We start from the raw sequence: 22,707 nt of genomic DNA on the forward strand, positions 1-22,707 counted from the left end.
TGCAGCCCCAGCCCTTACGACATATCTGACCGCTCTGATCTTGCGACAACAGCCATGGAAGGCTCGCTCTGCCACCAACCTGGGATTGAAACCCTTCTTAGACGGCTTTCTTGCTCTCCAGCTCTGCTTCACTGTGCTTGGGATAAGTGCCCTGGAAAATCACATATTTCTGGAGAGATGTTTAAAAATTTTCCACCAAAGGCACACAGTGATGTCTCGGTACGAGCAAGAGTCCTTCTCATTCAGGACTGCAGAGCTGAATAACGAACGGCATCGCTCCCTGTGTCCACCAGTCCTGCACCATACCCTTGGACAGACAGCTTCTGTAGGGACCACAGCCTATGACCATCACTCTGAGGAACAAAGGCCACTAGAGACTGCAGCTCCTACTGCTGCTGCCTGGAATTAAGCACCTGCAAAGTCTGTTTTGCAAAGGTTTGTTAGCTTTCCTGCCACGCTCCTCTTCCTCGGTGAGTCCCTCATGTTGCTGAGTGCCGCCTGACAGCCAGACATCCCTCCTGCCATCCCCAATTAGAAAAAATGACCTCTTGAGCGCTTTACATCTACTTTCCAGCCACAAAGCCGCTTCAGATTTATTTTGTTTTCAATCCACTTTTATTTACAAGAGGTTGTCATGGCAGCTCTTGTTATATTCGCTGAAGACTGTGACCCCAGGGCCATCAAAGGTTTCTCTGGAGGACAGCAGAGCCGTGACCCAGCAGAGCTCCTGCTGCCAGCCTGGCTCCCTGGGGCCAGGACGTGTCCCCCAGCACCCGCTCCACCCGCAGCTTTCCAGGACTCCTCTTACTGATAGCGCAGGAGGGTAACAGATCTAAAAAACCCAATTTAATTGACTGTATTGTTTTTAACAGGCTTGGCAGGATAACTGTCTGTAGCACACTTACCTTCTCTACTACTTCTCTCCCTATTTCCCCTGGGGGGGAAACCAGTTATCTGGAAGGTTACGGATTCACAGTATCGCAGTATGTTTGGGATTGGAAGGGACCTCAAAAGATCATCTAGTCCAATCCCCCTGCTGGAGCAGGAACACCCAGGTGAGGTCGCACAGGAACATGTCCAGGCGGGTTTTGAATGTCTGCAGAGAAGGAGACATTCTTCACACTAATTTCTCCTCTCAAGGTAAGACTAACTCTAAGGTGACTCTTGTCTAGGTTACCACTACATCTAGAGCGTGATCCTTCCTAATTCCAGCTATTTCCCCTTTGGCAGCCCTTATATCAGAATACTTAGGATTATGTGAAAAGAAGGAAGAATAAAACTTTTGGGTTTTTTTTGATATCTTGGGAAAACAAAGAACCTTTTCTCAGAATTGTTTTGGAGAATAGGAAAGAAAACCACATTTTAGGATCCAGAAGCAACTATACTGGCTGGCATAGCATAGCCAAATAGCAACAGAAGCAAGATCTGGTTAACCAAGCCATTTTTCACCTTTTCCAGCCAGTTTCACTGTTCCTTTCCTTACTGGGGAGAATTCCTGCCAAAAAGGCTTGCCCAGACATGCTGGTCTGGACGCCACTGCGGCTGGGGACCTTGGTTTCAGAAAAGGGCTTTCAGCAATTCTGTTGTGGAGCCTGCAAGCTTAAATAACAGACCACTAAAGCCTTGAAGCCAGTAAACACCACAGAAGAAATAGGATTCTTTTTTTATTATTGTTTTGTTTCAAGGCTACTTTGGCAGCCAGGCTGATAAAGCTACCCCACAACAGCTGAAGCCAAGGAGGCAGCAAGGCCCTCTGAGACATGCTGTGATTGACAGGGCAGAGACCAAATTCCAAGGTATTTTGAGGGGAAGTAGGACCTTTTTTATGGCCCCGCTCAACAGTGGTCCAAAATTTCAGGGCTGGGTGTCAGAAGAATATTTCACAAAGGGTCCCCCCGCTGCCATCCTTTGCAACTGTCCCTTCAAACCCAAGGCACGGCCATGCAGCAACGTGATCATGTGAAATCCGTGCCCGTGGTGGTGGGTCCGTGTCCCATGAACACGGTCAACTCCTGGGTCGTGTTTCAGAGGTGACTTGGCTCAGAACAGCTCCATGGTAGCCCCATGGGCCATCTCTGCTGAAAGGCTGGGTTCCCCTGCTGGGAGTCCTAGTGCAGGTGGCATCCCACAGTCTGCACTGCTGATGGTGGCACCTACGAGACGACATTTTTCTGCTTCACTAGGTTCTATATATGTGCTGGGATTGCACCGCATTTAAGGATGCAAAATGCCTGCCAGACATTACAGTCTCTTTTTACAACATAACTCAAGCAGAAGGTGACACTTTACTAAGACAACTTTCCAATATGGGGAGGCAGCTTCTTTAATAAAATAAACAAAGACAACAACATACAGAGCAATTAAACTGAGTGCTGACAAGAGCCCTGATCTCACAAAATATAGCATGACACCTTAACAGAGCTCTCAGGGTCTCCTCCTCTGCTAACGTTACTGAGCTATGAGCACTTCACACATCCTCCCAAGGACAAAGAAAGGCAGGATTTTTATTAACATTAGCTGTGAACAGTTTCTTTCAGCTCAGTCTGCACACCAGCAGATATTTTTTAGGTCAACCTTGGATTTGTACCTCTCACAAGCCTATGTAAAACTCTGAATAGCAAATACGCTACATATGCTAATAGCCTGTGAACGAAATCCAAAGTTTGAACTCTGTGGAATAGAGGGCAGAGCTTGGTAGCTGCAATTGAATAGAAAAATTACTTCTTTTTTAGAACAAATCTATCTGCAAGCCTTTGGGGATTTATATCAAATCACTCAATTATTGCACAAGGGAAGATCCAAAACACATACAGAAGAATTTCTGTCCTTTTGGTTTTGGGTTATTTTTTTAATATACTAGTCACAGCACTATATAATAAGACTTGCTACATTGCTTTATTCCTTTAGGAGTAGGTTGCTCATTGTTTTGCTTTTCTCCCTCCCCCATGCCATCCAGACTGCAGCATGTGTTTTGGAGACAGATCCATCAGCCGTACTGTGAGACTGAGGATGCTGGTGACTAAGTCTCGGTATGACTCAATGGGAGTGGGCAGTAACAGATGTACAAAGCTGGTTAGACTCCTGCAAGCCAACTTTGTACTTCACAAGGCTATTCCAATTTATTTGCTTGCTGTGACTTTTAAGGCTATCCATATTAAAAAAGAACAATTGACTGGGTCTGGAGAGTCTGAGATGGTCAAAATGAGATACAGATACTTGGTTTTGTCCACAGTATAAAGACACCAGAGGCAGCATGGTCCTGAAATCAGCTGGTTGACTGTGCAGGACCAGCTGTGCCCAATTCAGTGTCAAGGTGGATACGGCATCAAATCTGAAATAACAGAGGGTTAAGTCACTAAATGACGTGCCTGCAAGAAACGGGAAATATTCAGACCCAAAGAGGCACAATCTAAAAAGTTAGAGAGTTATGGTTGGCTGAAATCTAACTCCGATCTCAGTATGTGAAAATCATATTTGGTGATTATTCAGTGTGCTATATCAAAAACCTTGCATACAAAAACCACCATACGTGTAGTTTAAAGGCTTTTCTTTCAGCTGCAACAAGAAACAGGCAAAGTACTGAAAGCTCCTGAAACTATTTCTCCCCTGTTCTCACTCATGGGATGCTCGTCTTGGATTGACACCACTTGGTCAGAAAGAGCTGCTAAAACTAAGAATTTCAAAGAGAAGGGGATAAAGAGAACCACAAAACCAGTAAGTCCTCAATATTCCCCTGAAAACAGCCGTCTTCCAAGCTGTTCCTTCTGAGTTATCCTGATCACGGGATACCGGCAGCCTCCAGCACACCCTTCTTCATTTTAACCTCTTGACTGATCCTTACAGGTATTAATCTCCATCACTCTACAGCAAATTCACCATTTTGTTTTCCAAGGCTGTAGACAAGGTTCATCAACAAAAACTGCCAAGAGAATGCAGATTGGTTTTTGTTCTCAATCTCAGATTCAAATCACTAGAACACATTCCTACGCTGTTCACAGAAAAAATGAAATTCTCTTTCACGCCTCGTGCTCTCCTGCCAGGAAACACCATCGTATCTTCTGGTGATTCAGCCTTTGCAGATGAGCTGAGCAGAGACAGCCTGGGGTGGGATGCAATCAGTTCTGCCTGGAGCCCCGTAACATTTCTAATGTCCAGAGAGCTTAGGGCTGGATGGAAATGCTCTAACGGAGGTTACTGCTCTCCACCTCATCAGTAAATCCCAGACCATCAGGAGGGGCTCCCCGACAAAGCCTGAATATGATTCCATGCACACGACAGCCTGGTTTGGCAGCTCCTTCACACCACGAACCACACAGCGCGGTGACTGGCAGCGTGTTTATTACAATGGCAGATGGACAACCTAGCAAATGGGTAAATAACAAAATGGCATTTAAACAAAAAAAAAAAAAAAAAAAAGAGAGAAAATGAAAGAATAGCAGAGAAATCAAGGAAAATACAATTCTCAATATTCCCTGTGACACCACGATCTACACACAAGCCTGTTATTATGTGCTATTCTTGAGTGCTCAGCCAAAGACAACCTTCCTCTGGTGAGACTTTTCTTCCAAAGAAGCACCTGAACCTAACGTGAGACAAGGTGAAAGCAGAAAATAACACACCTCAGACCCAGAAAACGTGGTCAGATGAACAATGAGGGAATTAAGAAATAAACAAAAGAGACCCGACTATAGGGAGGCACTGCAGGAGACTGGAAATGTTACCCTTCAGATGGCACACACTCAGTGCCAACAGAATTGCATTCCAGCAGTTCTATGGTTGTCTTACATAAAGGAGACACGGGATCCCAAGGTATCTGCAGAGAAAAGCATTTGCTATAAAACATCTCTTCAGCCCCAGTGAAACAGCAGAACCGCAGGAAACAAAAGATGATTTTTCCATAATGTAATGAGAACATTTGAGATGCTGCAGCGTGAGGGCAATGTGAGGGGATTCAAGGCAAGGATCACCGTGAGGTTTTCTAAATCATCTCTACACTTCAGCTACTTTAAAAGTCACTGTGTTCTGATTTTTCTATGTTTTCCCCCCTGTAGGGTGGGGATTTGGCCTATAGACCAAATCTCTTCAAAAACCGTTTCCTCAAGGAAGAGTACAACAAAACAAAATCAGAACTGAAGACCTCCAGCTGACGGCCTCATCTGAGAAGAGCTTGCAGGATTCTCCTTTGCATATATTTTCCTTTAGAAGGTGGGATTCACACCAGCCAAAAAATCTTAGCCATAAAAACTGCAACTATTTTTTCCAGTTCACCTCATTTAGGAAGACAGCTGCCTCTTGCCTCCTCTTTACATTCATGTCAGTTAATAACCGTGAATAATCTTAACAAATGGAAGAACGCTTACAGCTGGAAAGCAAGTGAGGGACCTGCTCTGATCAAGCACTCCCTCAACTGAAAAAGAAAGAATAAAGGTAGAAGCAAAGAGGGAATTAGGCAAGGAAAGGAAGGCCAGGATGGCTCTGTGCTTGGTGTGCTGAAGGCCTGAATGGGAGGTCAAAAGGGGCAACATGTGCAGCCCACGATGAGGGAGATTCCCCTCCTGGTGCTCTCCTGCCGCATTTTCCTACATCACCCTGCAGCTGCAGAGAACAATCTCATCTCTACAAAGTTTACAATCACTTTGCTATAGCTTTTCTTACAGTTTTAGCACCACATGTAAAAAGAGACCAATATATACAATATGTTTTATTTCATACTGTAAACTATTCTTTTTCTTTTCCCAGAAGAATGGATGTCTTCAGTCTCCACTCTCTGAACTCATTGTTTAAGGGGACATTTTGCCAAAGCTGACAATATAAAAAGCCTTAAAGGGCAGAAGAAAGCACAAATTCTCAGAGATAGTCTAGAAAACATTATCACATTCATAGAACAGTACTATACCCTAAATCCAGTTTGTCCACCCTTCAGGTCCCACCCTTGGCTTTGAGCTGAGCGGTGCTGAGATTTGGTACCAGTATTATTTGTTCCAGTTAGCGGTGCCATGCAATACTAATAAATTACATCTTTCATCCTGGGGAATCCAAACTGCTTTACAAACTGCCTGTTCACACCAGAACAGCTTCCCAGATGGACTTAAGTGATGAGACTTTCCTTGCCTGCTCTGGTTTTCTGGTTTACATCTGGGAAGGCACCAAGGATGGAACAGCTGTCACCTAACTTCAGCCATCCAAAACACTTGTCACCTACTTCACATTTTTTGTCCAGCCTAGAGAGCAGGGAAAAGCCAATATCTCCTCCAATGGGCAATTTGTTCCCATTCCTCTGGTAGGAGAGAGGATGGTCGACTTGCTTAAACTTTGGATGATCTACCATAGGATGAGAAATTAACCCTGCCTCTTACCTCTCCCACTTCACTGCCTATAAAATGGGAATAAAATCACCTATTTTCCTTCCCCCCCCCCCCCCCCTCTATTTAGAAAGCAAGCTGTCCAGGCAAGGGATTGCATCTTACTACGGATGTCTACGTGGGAATTGCAAGCGTGGTTTACACCAGCTCGCTTTTACCCACACGGCACCGATGCCAGTGTAGCCATGACAACACACGGGTGAGCGTAGGCTGCAAAATCCCATGGGAGGATGAGTAAATACTCCAGCAATTGAGCTCACTTCGAGCTCCTCGCTCCCGCTGTCGTGCAGCTGTCACGACTCAACCGGGCTAATTTAAACCCAGCTACAATCACGTCTTTGCTTGCAGTCTAGACACACTATAAGCATCCCCACAATGGGCAGCACAACGAGGTCCTAAGCTCTGTTGGCATTTCTAAGTATTGCTAAAATGTACATTTTCTTTACACAGCTTTGGCGGCTGTGTAGAAAACAGGGTTAATTCTTCAACAGGGTAAGTGCCCATCGGAGCGAGAACGAAGGAGCCGCTGTGTCCAACTGTAACAACTCGGATGTAAATTTTGAGAGAACAGGCCAGCTGGTAGGGCCTCTGAGAAAGCATGTTTGTTAAGAGAATGACGTGATCTAAGGAAAAGTCCAAGGGTATCTTGCACTTCCAGGCCTCCTCACAGCAAGCCCCAGACACTCGTTAAAGCTCTCAAGGGATACGCTTCAAAAAACATCACAGCTCCGCTCGGAAAAAGGTGTTAGAAGACACCAATGACCATCTCTGGAAGAAAGATAGATACAATATTTACCCATCTGGAAAATCTTGTGAACAATGAGACACACGGAAGAACAGAACAAAGGGATTACTCACTCTCACTTGAAACAGCCATCACTGAAAACAAGTTGTCACAGTGGGTTCAGTTTGGAAATAATCCTCACGTGGAAAGGGAAGGACAGAAATAACGCACACTGAGGGGTTTTTTCTAAGAACTGTACACTCATTGCTAAAATGTTAAGGTAGATATTTCCCCAAATAAACTGCAGGCTTCTTTCAAGGGATATGGCTTTTATAGGTATCTACTATCGTTTTTTTTTTTATTCCAGAAATTCTTCCTAGTTTAGATATAGCACAGGTCAAAAAAAAAAAAACCTTACTAATGAGCTATATTCACTTCTGGCTCCTTTAGTAAGAGTCTTCTGAATTTAAATATCTTATTTTTCTTGTGACCATTTCAGCATCACGATGACAATGGACCGACCTGAATATGCCGTGGAGAAAATACAAGGAAACACACACAGGTAAATCCAGTTTAAAACCCGATCTTGATATCTACACACACACGTTGCCAAAAGTTATCTCTGCCCTATGTGATAGTTTTGAAACCCAGCAGACGCTGGTGAGCTGAAACAGGCAAACCACATTTGGAGTTGGATTTATGCATCAAAACGTGTTGAGAAGCATTTGCTCCTGCTCGGAGAATGCAGGAAACATTTCCAAGTGAGCAGGACACCCCGGCCACGGTGACAGATGGGCAGAGTGTGAGCCTGGCGTGGGAGAGGCTGTTTGTAATGGGGCATTGCTCCATGTGGCAGACGGTCCAAGCCCATTTGCCACAAAATAAACTAAATTTCACACTGGAATTACCAAACCAAGGCACAGGGAGAGCCCCTGTCTATGGTATCAAAAATAGCGTGGTCAGCAGGACAAGGGCAGTGATCCTTCCCCTGTACTCTGCATTGGTGAGGCCACACCTGGAGTATTGTGTTCAGTTCTGGGCCCCTCAGTTCAAGAAAGACATTGAAGTGCTGGAGCGGGTCCAGAGAAGAGCAACACGACTGGTGAAGGGACTTGAACACAAGACCTATGGGGAGAGGCTGAGGGAGCTGGGCTTGTTTAGTCTGGAGAAGAGGAGGCTTAGAGGTGAGCTCATCACTCTCTAGAACTACCTGAAGGGCAGTTCTAGCCAGGTGGGGATTGGTCTCTTCTCCCAGGCAGTCAGCAATAGGACAAGGGGGCATGGGCTTAAACTCTGCCAGGGGAAAGTTAGGCTGGAGATGAGAAAGCAATTCTTTGCAGAGAGAGTGGTCAGGCATTGGAATGGCTGCCCAGGGAGGTGCTGGACTCGCCGTCCCTGGAGGTTTTTAAACTGAGATTGGACATGGCACTTAGTGCCATGATCTAGTAAACGGACTAGAGTTGGACCAAGGGTTGGACTTGATGATCTCTGAGGTCTTTTCCAACCCAGTTGATTCTGTGATTCTGTGATTCTGTACAGACACCTGCCCTGCCAAGGAGCTGCACCAAAAACCTCCTGCAAGCAGGATACAAAACTGAGCAAAAGATGACCAAACTGATTAATTAAGTCCATAGGTAGGAAACCTTGATTCAGAATAAAGTTTTCAATCCACACTTTGCTTTTTATTTTTTTCATCACCACCAGAAATTAACTTCATGCAAGTCATATGGCCCTAAAAATAAACTGGTTATTTTTTCTCATCAAAAATGATCATTTCTGTCATTACACAGCACATAGCTGGACAACTATTAGTACACAGTTAAAGTTTTATTAACATTTATTTTGAGCCCTATTAGGAATGGAAATTTGACTTAGAACTGCAATCAGGCACTAAAAGTCATTAAATGCCTATTAGAAAAGTGTCTCTTACATCAGAGCAGGAAGATAAGTTGATCAAAACATGGATCAGTTCTAAAAGCAAAAGCATTAGCAGCAAAAAGCACCCACAGTGAGAGACAGGCACGGTCTGTCACTGGTGACTGTGTCCTCCCAGATACAGATGTGCAACAGCTCATCTCACAGGGCATCATATTTTTTACACACATATAAAACATGCTCTCACATAAGAGAATATATATTCTAAATGTTTATAATAATCTACTGTGTGTATAGAGACATAACAAGCTCTCGTAGTTTTTAAACTGTCGTTTCTTTTAAACTAAAGATGATTAAGTATTTCTTGGCTCCAAATCAGCTCGTCACTGGACATCTGTGGGTGGCCACACATCTGACATGACACAGGGATTCTCTCGGTGGCTGTTTGCTGCCTGAAGCAAACTCTGGCTACAGGTGATGTCCCCCAGCTCTGTGCTTTGCCTTTAAAGGTTTGCAACAAGATTGCTTTTAATTCCCCTAATTTCTTCCTGATGAGCATCAGACATCCTAGTACAGATTGATGGGGTGAGTTTTGGGGGCTTGTTTATATTGTTTATTTCAAACTGTTGCATTTTTCAAAATAAATCTATTTTTAACCCACTCCCCGTACCAAAAATGTACAAAATTTAAGTGCAAGGGAGTCCTCTTGTGCTGGGTTCCCTCTTCCCCAAAAGCAGACACCCTAATCTCTCTTGTGGCCTTTAACAGCAGCCAAAACACGGTGACCAACACACAAAACACACAAGATGTTGGCAAAACACCCTGCATTTTACACTAGAATCAATTTCAGTTGCTGTTCACCCAACTCCTCCCATCACCCCACTATAGAAGCACCTTGAAACCCTTCAGGCATCGTGTCTGATCCCAGGGAAGTCAGGCTCATTATTATCAGACATTCATTATCTCACAAGTCCATTAATTGTGGCGCAAATTGTGCGTGCTCAACATCAAATCTGGTAGCAGAAAGGGAAAAATGCAAGGATGCATGAAGCCTATAATATGCCTCTTCATCCTGACAGATCTCATCAAATATCAAATTAAAATCAATAAGCAAAAGACGAGTTCCTGAAAATCCCTGCAATTTGGGGTTTGTAATGATGAGCCACCACAATTAGTTGATTAGTTGCCCGGCAGTTCGGGTTGCTCCGAGATGAACACTATGAGAAACCAGGCGTTGCAGGAGGCAGAGAGCAGATGGGTTTAGGCTGAAATTAGATAAACACCCCCCTCAAAAGATAATCTCTCATTCCAAAACACTAGGGAAAAGTTATGCAAGGGGAAAAAAAAAAAGCAACAACTCTAAACTACATTCTTTAACTAGATAAAATAACATTTTGTTCAGCTTTGGAGTATCTACTGTAATTAAATGCTCTAAAAACAGGACAACAGCCCCGTGCCAGCCATGCATACAAAAGACAAAACACAATGAAAAAAGCAAAGTACCCGAGAATCATGCATTTCTTACAGAGCCTGAAGAATGCCTGCCTCTCAGCAGTCCTGCAGTGCACTCGGGCATCCACCTAAATGAATGCAAAACCTATTCCCCCCTGCTGAGATAAATACGTTAAAAAATGAAATAATCAAATGCAAGGAAACGCACAGGCAATCCAACCCCGTTCTGACTTACAGCTCTGAAAAACCCTGCAGTCTGGCTGGAAACGTCCATCGAAGAACTGCATTGAAAGCTTTTCCCTAAAGGCAAGCGCATTTAAACATCTCGGGCTCCGCTACTGAAGCCGATGCTGCAACAGATGGGGACCAGGGCTGGGTGTGTTCCCTCTTCCCATCGCCGCGAGAGGATGGCAGGAGCCGTAGGTAACGCAGGAGAAGGCAGGCGATGGTTTTCTCCCTCGCCGCAGGCTCCCTGCCAAAAAATGCTTTAGGCATGGCAAGATTCGATCACCCGACTGCAGCAACCTGCCACGTTCAATCCACCGGGGGCCGGCGACGCACGCGGTCGGTGCGAGCAGGTAATTAAACGTATTGGGTGCATTAGCGAAATGTTGCGGGTACACCGGGGAAGTTGGAGAGTTCAAATCACCGCAGATGTTTTTAATGCGATCAGAAGAAAAAAAAAGATGTCGTTTTAAATAGCAGAAGTTTCAGATAACTGAGGCTGCGTCTGCATCAGTGTCTAATACCTGGGGGAAGGCAGCACAGAGCAGCAGATGCATTTTCAGCTGCTGCACCACAACAGCCCTATTCCACGCTTAACCACAAGCCCACTTTGTAGCTGTACAAAAGTCACATTATTTCTCCAGGCTTAAATTTTCCCATCTGCAGTACGAACATGGGATGACTTAATTGACTTTGTAATTTATTATAAAGATCTCACTGGGCAAACACAGCTTCTGACTGCAGAGTATAGCATTACCATTAAAAATAAAGAAAACAGCAGAGATTTTGAAAGGGTCTCACGTGAGCAAACTCCCCCAGTAGGAGCTGGGGGATGGTGCGGATTTGAGTTTTCTCCATCAAGAATAATTTGAAAAATCCCCCTTTATAATCACGTTCAGCTTTGATTACCCCACCAACCCATCTTGCAGTGTCCTTTACTGGCAAAGAAACCACCCCCAGACCACGGGGCCGTATCCTTGATGCTAACGAAGTTTGGCACAGATCAGGTCACTTCTGGTAGCACAAAGGCAGAAAGATCATCTCCGCAGCTTCCAGTATTTTAACAAAAGGCATCAAAATACTCGTGCAATGAACTGACACTTCTCTGGAGAAACAGGTGGTCAGATCCTGAGCCATGAAGCATTGCCAGCCCTTCCTTGGCTGTTTCAAAATAACACTTGTGGTGATGTATTGAAAGACTCTTTAAAATGGAAGGTGCGCTTCAATTAATGACTATATGTCACTAAATGATTACAGTGAGGTGGGCTTGGCTTACACATCACTCTCAGTCTATTTATCCTACTCATTTCAGGACACTGCACCCTTTGCGACCAGGCGCAACCAACGCTGCCCTTAATTCTGTCTAAATCACAGAATCACAGAATGTCAGGGATTGGAAGGGACCTCAAAAGCTCATCCAGTGCAATCCCCCCATGGAGCAGGAACACCCAGATGAGGTTACACAGGAAGGTGTCCAGGCGGGTTGGAATGTCTGCAGAGAAGGAGACTCCACAACCTCCCTGGGCAGCCTGGGCCAGGCTCTGGCACCTCACTGAGAAGAAGTTTCTTCTCAAATTTAAGTAGAACCTCCTGTGTTCCAGTTTGAACTCATTACCCCTTGTCCTATCACTGGTTGTCACTGAGAAGAGCCTGGCTCCATCCTCCTGACACTCACCTTTCATATATCTGTAAACATTAATGAGGTCATCCCTCAGTCTCCTCCAAGCTCCAGAGCCCCAGTTCCCTCAAAAGAGAGATGCTCCACTCCCTTCAGCATCTTTGTTGCCCGATCAGATGATAAATAGCCCTGAAGCCAGGCAGTACGTTTTCTTTGGCACCATCAGAGGTGAGGTCCAGCTGATGCCCCTCATGTGCCAGGCAGAGATCACATCCCGGTCCCTTCAAAGCAAAAGTGGTCCATATGGTTCACTCCCAAATGGCAGCTATTAATTGAATCATTTTAAGACAAGCTCGGTGGCAGCCCTTTTAACACAGAAATGAACAAATATTTAGCGTTTAGAAAGTTTTTCCCCAGCTAAATGAATATTTTATGCATGCAGAATATACAAATAGTTTAGGCAAATAAACAAGCTTCCTCTTAAATTGTCTTTCAGGGGCACCAGAGAATCCAGTCAACCGGCTGGAGGGAGCAGAACACATTTGCATCTCTCCTGCTTCAGCTGAAGGGGGAAGGAAGGCACTTGTGGCTGACCTAGAGATGGCAAAAGGGGAGATTGGTTCATCTTGGACTAAAAGAGATCCTCCTACAAGCCAGATTGCAAAGCAAAGCCCAGCTCAAATGCTTCCATGTACAGCTAATTTCACAGGTTTATTCTGATTAGAGACCAGATCAAATAAAAGGGGTATTAACAGCCAGGAAAATGTCTTATATCCCTAAATCAGCCCTTTCAAATCACTCACAGGGCTCAGTTTGGCGTAGCCAATTTCAATAATCACCCAGACCTATTAATTTTGTTTAATTAATCTTCAGAAGTGTTTCTGGTCTCAAAGTCCGGTTTGGCACAAATTCTGCCTCAAAGCCGGGCCTTTTCCTCCCCCACCTTTGGATAGGAGTATGAAGCAGGAGAAACAGATTGCACAACTCCATCTCAGATAAGCAGAACAGTTAATGGTTTAGATAGTGTTTCATAAATATTTGCTGAACGAGTTTTTGGATTCTCTCCAGTTTTTTATATCCACGAAAAACATTGAATAATTTGCCATTTTCTTTCAGCCTTCTGGGATGAAAAATAGGCAGGGGAATTTTTATTGCTATCATTTCTTACTATTATTTAATGACTACTTGCATTATTTTAAAGCATCCTGCCAAAGCCGCCCAGGCTATTGTTGAATCTACAGGCATGAGGTGTCAAAATCACATTAATGTAAATATTTATGTATTCTTTATTAATGAACTTAAACCTCTCTTATGACTGAAATACTCCTGGATCAAATACCTGTGCTCTGATGTGGCTGGCTGGGTGACTACTGAATATCCAAGAAAAAAACAAACCAATTTCTGAATAAATAACTTGTTTCAAACTGGGGTTTCAAGTGTCCATGCTCTGATCAGAGATACTGAGGCTCAGGACTGAAATGCAGCAGCCTCAGTGACAAAAAGCAGCAGTGAGTTCCTGTCCATCGTCTTGCACAAGATGGTGCAACATGTAAAATCACCCAAATAAAGTTATTAAATTATATTTTCAACTGTAACTTACTGACAGGCTCTAGGAGTCTGTATGAAAAGGGATCCAAAATTCTAGCAGTTTCCTTATATATTAAGAACAATTTATAAGCCTCCAGAAGACGCTTTATATAATAAATCTTCCATGCAAACAGGTTTTTCAGATTTCTTTTTTTCCCCCACATTAAGTCTTTGCAGTTCAAGCTCAGCAGTCATTATTCATTTTATAAACATGTCTTTAAGAAATATTTCCTTTCGGAGCACTTCTAGATCCCCCACATATTTGGACTGACCGTATGATTTTCACACTGTACTGGGCAGTGACACCAGGGGAGAAAAATCACCAAAACCCACTCCTGCCTTTGACAGTGAAACAAACACTTATGGTCCAAAGACCAAACTATGACAAAAGCAGCTTCATGACTATCACATTTTCACTAATGTAAAGCTACAGAATTACTTGCCCAAGTGAAACACTCAGTGCTCTACCATCTGTATCTTGTTTTTCCATTTTTAACACTTTAACAATTCTGGTTTGCAAAAATTCAGAGCCAGATGCTCAATCAGGGGCAGATTTGGTTGCACACAATTCTTGCACAATTCCCCCGAGCTGTTCAAAAACACCAATTCCATTTCATCTTTTTGGTCCAAGTACAAGCCTAAAGTATCATAAATTGCAAACTGGCAGTGCAGCAACCTTCTACAGTTTCCCAGAAAAGACTGAAAATGCCCAGCTATTGGTTGCTGTTATTTATATTCTATAATTTTCCACAAAGATCTGGTGGTTTTGTAAGTACTACATAAATTCGATGACTTCATGAGGCCTGTTTCCATTATAGTTTCCTTCTTCTTACCAAGCGAGTGGTGTCATGAAATCAATGGAGCGCCTGCCTATGAAGATACCACTTAGAAAAACAGTATATTACCGAAGTGCATGGTGAGCCAGAGCTCTGCATGGCAGGGCAGGGCATTTGCTCAGTGCCTAATTAAGAAAGATATTTCACATTTTAACAAGAAACGCAGTCATCATATTCACGGTTGCCCTATCCCCGCTCCTACTGAGTGCAGGGAGCTGCAACCCAAAGTGATGCACAATACAGATGTGCACCACAGCAGCCTGCAGCCAAGAAGCCAACACACTCGGGGGATGCTCAGGTGATAGAAGCAACTCCTTGAAGGGCAGGGAAAGTGACAGCGGTGGCTGGAAAACCAGCAGAGCCCAATGGAAAGATGAAATGGGGAGAGAAAACTCCTGAACTGCACCATAAACTGCAGCAGCTCTTGGTAGGACACCCAAAGTTGGTTGATGTTTAGCAAAGAGCAGCTGTGATCTGAAAGGGCTGGAAAAGGGAGTACAAGAAAAACAAATTAAGCCCCAAGAATAAGAGGTAGGAATGAACCATGGAGTCCATCCCCTCAAACCAGGCAAAACTGGAAATCAGGGTGGTGGAGATAGAACAAAACGGAAAGGGAGCAGAGAATATTTCCCATGAAAACAAAATCCAGAGTTTATTCCTTTGTTCATCTCAGTTATAGTTTTTTTCTTTGCAATTTTTCAGCATGATCTACTAAGCAATGAATGAGCTGAGATTCCTGAGTCTGTTGATGAGCCAGAAGGAGAGCATCCATGTGAGAAACACCAGACCCCAGTGAGTAAGAGCCCGTCTCTCCCAGGGGAGGGGGCACCCGCAAGCCCCTGCAACAAAGGTGGATCACACTGTGCCAGGGATGCCTTGGCCAGCTCGGGTACCAAAAGCAGGATCATTGCGTGCTCAAATTAATGCTTAGTTCTTCAGCGGGAGTAAGGTAGAGGTTTTTTCCTTGTATTTACATATATTCTCAAATGCAAATTATATTGAAATGCTCAGGTGTTCATACAATGACAGTATTGGATTCTGCACAATAGCAGCCTTGTGCCTTGCTCCGCACTTACCCTTCCCACCACGGGCTACAAAAATGATGAGGGGTCTGAAACAGCTTTCTTATGAGGAGAGACTGAGAGAGCTGGGGCTGTTCAGCCTGAAGAAGCTGAGAGGGGATCTTGTCAATGCTGATAAATATCTCAAGGGTGGGTGTTGAGAGGATGGACCAGACTCTTTTCAGTGGTGCCCAACAACAGGATGAGGGGCAATGGGCACAGACTGAAACACAGGAGGTTCCATCTGAATATGAGGAGAAACTTCTTCCCAGTGAGTTACCAGAACACTGGCCCAGGCTGCCCAGAGAGGTTGTGGAGTCTCCTTCTCTGGAGACATTCAAACCCACCTGGACACCTTCCTGTGTGATCTGCTCTGGTGAACCTGCTTTAGCAGGTGGGTTGGACCGCATGGTCTCCAGAGGTCCATTCCAACCCCAACCAGTCTGTATGATTCTGTGTGACTTTCCCACCTTGTTCCTCTATCTACAGCTACACAGATGGATGGACACAACCTCTATCCTGAATCCTGGACGTGTCAGCACCCAGCTGTACTGTGTCTGGGGTTACTGGAGGTCCCTGTGTGACAGAGATTATGAAGGCTGGGCTGGGACACAGCATCCAGAAACTCAGGGAGCAAAGAACTGACACTTTGGACTTTAATTCTTTATGATGGGGGTGAAGTCCCTCAGAGATGTCCTGAACTTCAAGGAAGAATAAATCAGAGAGCAAAAGTGATGTTGGAGGCTCAGTGGTCCCTCATTCAGCCTTGCCTGAGACATTCAGAGGGTGTGACACTGGTATCAGGGATGCTGTGGGAGGTTTTGAATCAGAATTGTGCGAAACTCAAGGGCAGCAATCAGTGAGTCAGTATGACCTGAATTACACGCTGTGGGCCAGCTCAGAGAGGCCAGCGTGTTCCTTATCTAACAAAGGCATTGAATTTTAGAAGTTCTGAAAGACAGGAGATGGATCTTAACCTGCTTCTAATGTACACCTTCGGGGCTTGGCTGAGAAATACCCTTTGTGGTACAGAAATAGTCCCACAAGACATGAGAAGGATGATACTGCAGCATCTAGAAACGGGAGGAAACCAAATGAGAGTAGGAACTGGTGGGTTAAGAGTAAGAGCTCCAGCCACGGGCATCAGCATCAAATCCTTGTATACCTGTGTGCATACCCAACACTCATTATTGGGATCTATGAAAACATGTACTCTGCAATACGATTTTTTAGCTTCATTGGTATCAGAGTGGGACCCCTAAGGTCCAGCGTTTCCATGAGGATGTGGCAAGAGCAGCACGGATGAGGAGAGGGGTGTCAGCCCTGCCGCTGCCTCCTTGATCCCCCTCTCAGCAACGTGCACAGCTCTTGGGGGCTGCGGCAGCAACAGGGACGGGGGAATCAACGCCAAAAAAGCTGGGGGCTGGGGTGGAACAATGAGGCAGCAAGGAGAAAAAACTGATGGCAATTAGCTCCACATAAAACCTGAACAGTCTATAATATTTTAAACCTGGCTTAGAGTTTGTGGCTGAACATATATAATGCTACAGCACATCTGCAGCTTTCTGGAGAGCACTAATTATTTACCCCAAAGAAAACACCCCACTACAAAAACATCACAGCCAGGAATTAAGATGCTCCTGCACGCTGCACACCATGTTTTATTTTCTTTGAACCTCATAACTATTTGTCACCCATCTTAGGACTCAGTCATGCTGGACATTGAGCTATTTCATCTGAGCTGTCCCCATGGCTCCAGGGCACAGGTAAATCACCCACGTACTCACAGCTTTGCACAGCTTGGCTGGGGACAGTATGTTCTTCGTGTTGGGGATTCTGGGTTTTCTAAGGCCCTGTGTGCACGTAGCACCTTTGCTTCACACAGGTTTAAAGTATGCAATAAATAGTAACCATTAACTCTGAATTGAAGCAAGAGCCCACCTAGAAAAGGATAAAGTGACTGCCTACATACAGTAACGAGCAGTTAAAATGTCATCACAGTTTTAGAAGCTGAAGTACAAAGATTTCTGCTGGTATCAAACAGCCGCTGAAAAAAAATGGAGGTAACCACACGCCACAGCATTTAAAGTAGGTCAGCACCGACAGAAAAAAATACTTTTAAAAAGTATATTGTCATGAGGAAACGTGACAGTTACCAGTTCACCATAAAGAATGTGGTAAATGTGTTTGTCAACTTAATGAAAATGAAGTAAACCAGTTTATCGACTCATTTTCATTTACAGAGACGCTGCGGTTGCAGGCTGAACACAATGGGTACGAGTAACATGGACATTTGCAGGCTGGCGTGAATGAAACAGATACATCCACAATCACAGAATCCCAGAATGTCAGGGGTTGGAAGGGCCCTGGAAAGCTCACCCAGTGCAATCCCCCCATGGAGCAGGAACACCCAGATGAGGTTACACAGGAAGGTGTCCAGGCGGGTTGGAATGTCTGCAGAGAAGGAGACTCCACAACCTCCCTGGGCAGCCTGGGCCAGGCTCTGGCATCCTCAACATGAAGAAGTTTCTTCCCAAATTTAAGTGGAACCTCTTGTGTTCCAGTTTGAACCCATTACCCCTTGTCCTATCATTGGTTGTCACTGAGAAGAGCCTGGCTCCATCCTCCTGACACTCACCCTTTATATATCTGTAAACATTACTGAGGTCACCCCTCAGTCTCCTCTTCTCCAAGCTAAAGAGACCCAGCTCCCTCAGCCTTTCCTCACACGGGAGATGCTCCACGCCCTTATGCTGGTTGTCATCAGAAAGGGCAGTCAGACTTCTAGACTGCAACTACAGATGATCACAGGGACTTTTGGAAAAGAGATGGACCATTGAGCAGGCTGTTCCATCTGAAGGATGCTCCAGCACGGGCTGGGACTCAGAGCAGCCACGTGGGAAGAGGCTGGTGGTCAGGGCAGCCGGGTTCCCTGTGCTGACGCTGGAGCTCAGGGACCTCTCCAAAAGGCTCCTCAGAGCCACATTCCCACCCCAAAAGGTTGCAAGATGCCTGGAGGCAAAGCCCTGCTGTCTTACTGTGGCATCTGCGAGCACAGCAGAAGCCACGTGGAAATGAGCTCTGAAATAGGTGCCACTTATGAGAAAAGTTCAGTGTTTATTTAACAGGCAAAAACTTGCAAATAGCAACTCTGGATATATGATGAACCCAGTAAGTGTGCAGCTATTTTAAGATTAAATGTTTGATTTCCACCACAGGGACTTATTTACAAAAAAATAAAACAAAACCAAATAAGAGCACACACAGAGTTTAGGTTTTACTTCTTAATTTTGCCATGTCAATAATCAATTAAAATTATCTACCCACACCATAAAGAAAAGCATGCTCTCAAAGTCTCCAGCCACAGGCAACAGCGCTTAAAATACCTCCTAGACACAAAATTTGCCTAAAGAAAAGCAAATGCAGTTTTATTTTAAAGAACCTAACAAATAAACAACCAACAAAATTTTTAAAATCTAGTACAAGTACAAATTATCATTGTAGAAGAAAAGCTTGTGTCTGTTTCTGCAGTATTCTGGTTTAGGCTTGGTTTGGTTTTTTGTTTGTTTTTTAAAGGGTAAGATAGCCCTGCACAAAAAGCAATCACTACGGCCCATATATACAAAAAGGTTTTTTTCATTGAAAGGGTTCACAGAATAATTTAAAGCAGAAATGTGTTAAAGGCTGTAAACTCTACACCCTGCAAGGAAAAGGGTATAAACTGTCACTGGATTCACCTCTCTCATACCCTGATCCTGATCAATAGCAATAATAATGTGTGTGAACATGTATGCCTATTTGAAAATATACATATATATATATATACACATATAAAAGCTAGTGTTGCATGTGAATATTTTGAGGTCTTCCCACCTCCCATGGTCCACACTCCCGCTTACATCTGGATTTTAAGTGATGAAAGATGGCTTTGTGGGTGATGCTGGCAGGGTACCCGTGTGCTAATCCCAGTTAGAAACTCCAGCAAGCCCCGAAGCCTGAAGCCTGCACAACGCTGACACGTTTCTCTTCTCAATCAGATCTTGGCTAGGTTTGTTTAAGAAAGATTCAATTTTATTTTATTTTTAACATACTTTGAGCATTTTCATAAAACTGGAAGAAAATTAAAATGTATTCTTTTTTTTTTAAACTGTACATTTGACACAGTATCAGCCTAAACCCACAAATAAAACAGCAGCAAGAGCTACAATGCACAACTGAAGCATCACGTTTGATTCCTCACACTGAAGTCCCCTTCCACAGACACCTGGGCTTCCAGACGTGCCCCAAACGCCTCAGTCTCAACGGGGGGCAGCGCCACGAGCCCCAAACCTGCCGCCCTCAGCAAACTGGCCCAACACGTCATCATTGCGTTGGCAGGGCTCAATGTGGTAAATGTTACTGCCAGTTCTAACCCCATCCTCCTATCTAACAAAGGGACACACCATGATTTAATAATTGTACTCTCAGTGTCTTCTTGGAGAGCTGGGCCTGTGTGTGAAGAAGGAGAAAACACACCAGTCAAACCTTCCAAATTTGCAGGGGCACCAGCAGCATTCCCAGTCCACTGGTTCACAGCCACACTCGGCAGTTGAGTTTTCCCTTTGAAACTTCTTTTTAACATTCTTGTTTATTTTTTATCTATCATTTATCATTTACTGCACCAAATTCAGGATGACTCTACCAGTTTACATGAACTGGCAGATAATCTACCAACATCACCGAGTCATCTCACTCTCATTTTCTGCTCACAAGGACTTCTGTCTCTCAAGCTTCACTGTTTTTGATTTACTGCTCACCAGCTAGTGCTCATTATCTACAGACAAAATCCAGTCAATCTGCCTGATGAGTTTATGGGCATCTTCCTGGCACTTATTTTAATTCTCCCAGCCCAGCACTGGTGATTACAGGGTGTGCCAACATGAAAATCACACCAAGAACATTTTTGTTGTCATTATTAGCTTGTAGGCATCTGAGATTCATTTCTAGTTGACCTCACTTTAGTAAAAACAAGCAGTACAGTGAAAGTACCAGCCCTGAAGAAAACCAGAATTCAGCAGAGATGTGCCACTTTCATGCCATCATCATGTCTATGCAAAGAAACATAATTATGCTGCACAAATACTGAAGGCTGCAATCAGAATACTAAATTATGTCTGTTCAATTTAAAAGATTAACCAATTTGATCCAACATTCCCCAAATCAAAGAAAATGTTGAAAGGGACCTTGAAAGATCATTTGATCCAACCTTTTATGGGAAGAGGAGCCTAGATGAGATTATCTACCACTCTGTGCAATTGCATCTTCAAAACTTCCTGGCAAAATCACTTCCATGCCTCAAAATAGCCTTTGTTATACCGTGTCTGTTTTAATCGCCACGTTACAGAGCTGTGTTGGGTAAGGTATGTCTAAAAGCTCGCTGCACTTACAGAAATCAGTCTGCAAAGTGCCCGACCGCTTCCCTCCAGCTGTCAGCACCAGATGAGCTTCTGAGCAGGAACAAGTCCCATAAACAGCAGGACCGCCTGTTTTGAAGGATGGAGAGTGAAGTCTTGTTTCTTGAGCAACATTTAGTAATTTAAAGCATATTCTTATGCGTTTGATAAAATGTTTTTTGCTTCCTTTTCTAGTATTGATGAGTCTATACAGATTTTCCAGCAGGAGCAGGCAGCTGGTGGTGGATGCAGGTCCCAGCCTCAATTTCTGAGCTGACCCCGTATGTGTTCCTGGGCAAAAGTGCATCAGTCTGGCAGGTCTCATTCACCTTCACTGACTTATCAGCAAGAATCACTTTTCCAGACCAGGATGTGCAGCCACTCTTGCAAAATACAGGAGCATCAGTTTAGAACAAGAAGGCAAGACCACAACTCTTCTTTATTTGTATTTATTGTGAAAAGGAAAAATCATTAATGGCTCTTCTCACATTTCTGTATATGGGATCTCTTTCTTCACATCTCCTGGTGGTTCTTTCATGATTCTTCAGATCAGGGGTGTCAGACTCATTTTCAGCATGGGCCATATCAGCCTTGTGGTTGCCTTCAAAGGGCCGAATGTAAGTTTAGGACTGTAACTACTCCTATATTTGTACAGTCCTAAAATTACATTTGGCCCTTTGAAGGTAACCACGAAGCTCACGTGGCCCCAGTGAAAACGAGTCTGACACCCCTGCTTTACATGGTACACGAGTCAGACATGCTGGCTTTTTACAGAACATTACCCAGTAACAATTATCACTTAGTGTGATTATGCTATAAAGATATTAATATGGCATTAAACAGGCAGCATCAGGAAACCTAAGGGAGCCTTTGGCCAGGACACCAGGACAAAGCACAACAAACAGGACCTTTGGATCAACAAACAGCTGGTGGTTGAGGGCTACAAAATCCACTCCAGAAAGTCTTTCAACCTTGCCCTTGCTGTTGGATACCTCTGTGGTGCTCCTGCCAAAGACAACCTTCCCCTACAGTTCATTAACATATGCTGGAGAGTTTTATTTACTCTAGAATATGTTAATTACTGTATGTATTATTAGCAGCTTTTTTTTTTTTCAAGAATGCACAAGGTATCAGCTATTTTGAAATTAAAAAGAAGGAGGAATCACAGCTACAAAATACTCCTGGATCGCCCCCTCCTAGCACTTGAAATGAAAACATTATGAGTGTGGCATAATACACCAGTTATCCTGAAACAGAATAAACATTTCCATCCACATACAGCTTGAGATATTTGTTTCTGCAGGACCACTGCCTCGCTTCTTGACTCCAAAGCAGCTTTTGAAAACAAATCTCCCAGTCCCTCAGCCTTCCTCTCCGATGCTCCTGAAATACCCATGTTTAACACATTGCAGGGGGTCCTCGGGGACCTCCTGCTGAAATTCTGACAGCACACGGGCATGTGTAATAAACTCTTCCGCCTCAGCTAAAGCTTTTTTTACACAAGGTATTTCTCTGCAGAATTCATTCCTTGGTGT

The 22,707-nt window shown here is 44.1% G+C and overlaps 1 protein-coding gene across 7 annotated transcripts in view; it reads right to left on the bottom strand.

The window, feature by feature from the left end:
• PRKAG2 (protein kinase AMP-activated non-catalytic subunit gamma 2) overlaps window positions 1-22,707 on the bottom strand; it is a 234,603-nt gene that overhangs the window by 158,558 nt on the left and 53,338 nt on the right. Inside the window, exon 1 of one of the 7 annotated variants that reach the window (XM_065050427.1) lies at window positions 10,649-11,155. The exons of 4 other annotated variants lie outside the window; for them this stretch is intronic. In XM_065050427.1, the coding sequence (XP_064906499.1) occupies window positions 10,649-10,729 (81 nt within the window). In that variant the 5' untranslated portion in view covers window positions 10,730-11,155. Of the gene's footprint in view, window positions 1-10,486; window positions 10,553-10,648; window positions 11,156-22,707 lie in introns of those variants that run through there. 2 more of the 7 variants (XM_065050433.1, XM_065050426.1) reach the window with 2 other exon arrangements.

The sequence above is a fragment of the Columba livia genome, chromosome 2 (genome assembly GCF_036013475.1).
Source record: "Columba livia isolate bColLiv1 breed racing homer chromosome 2, bColLiv1.pat.W.v2, whole genome shotgun sequence".
NCBI classification, from domain to species: domain Eukaryota; kingdom Metazoa; phylum Chordata; class Aves; order Columbiformes; family Columbidae; genus Columba; species Columba livia.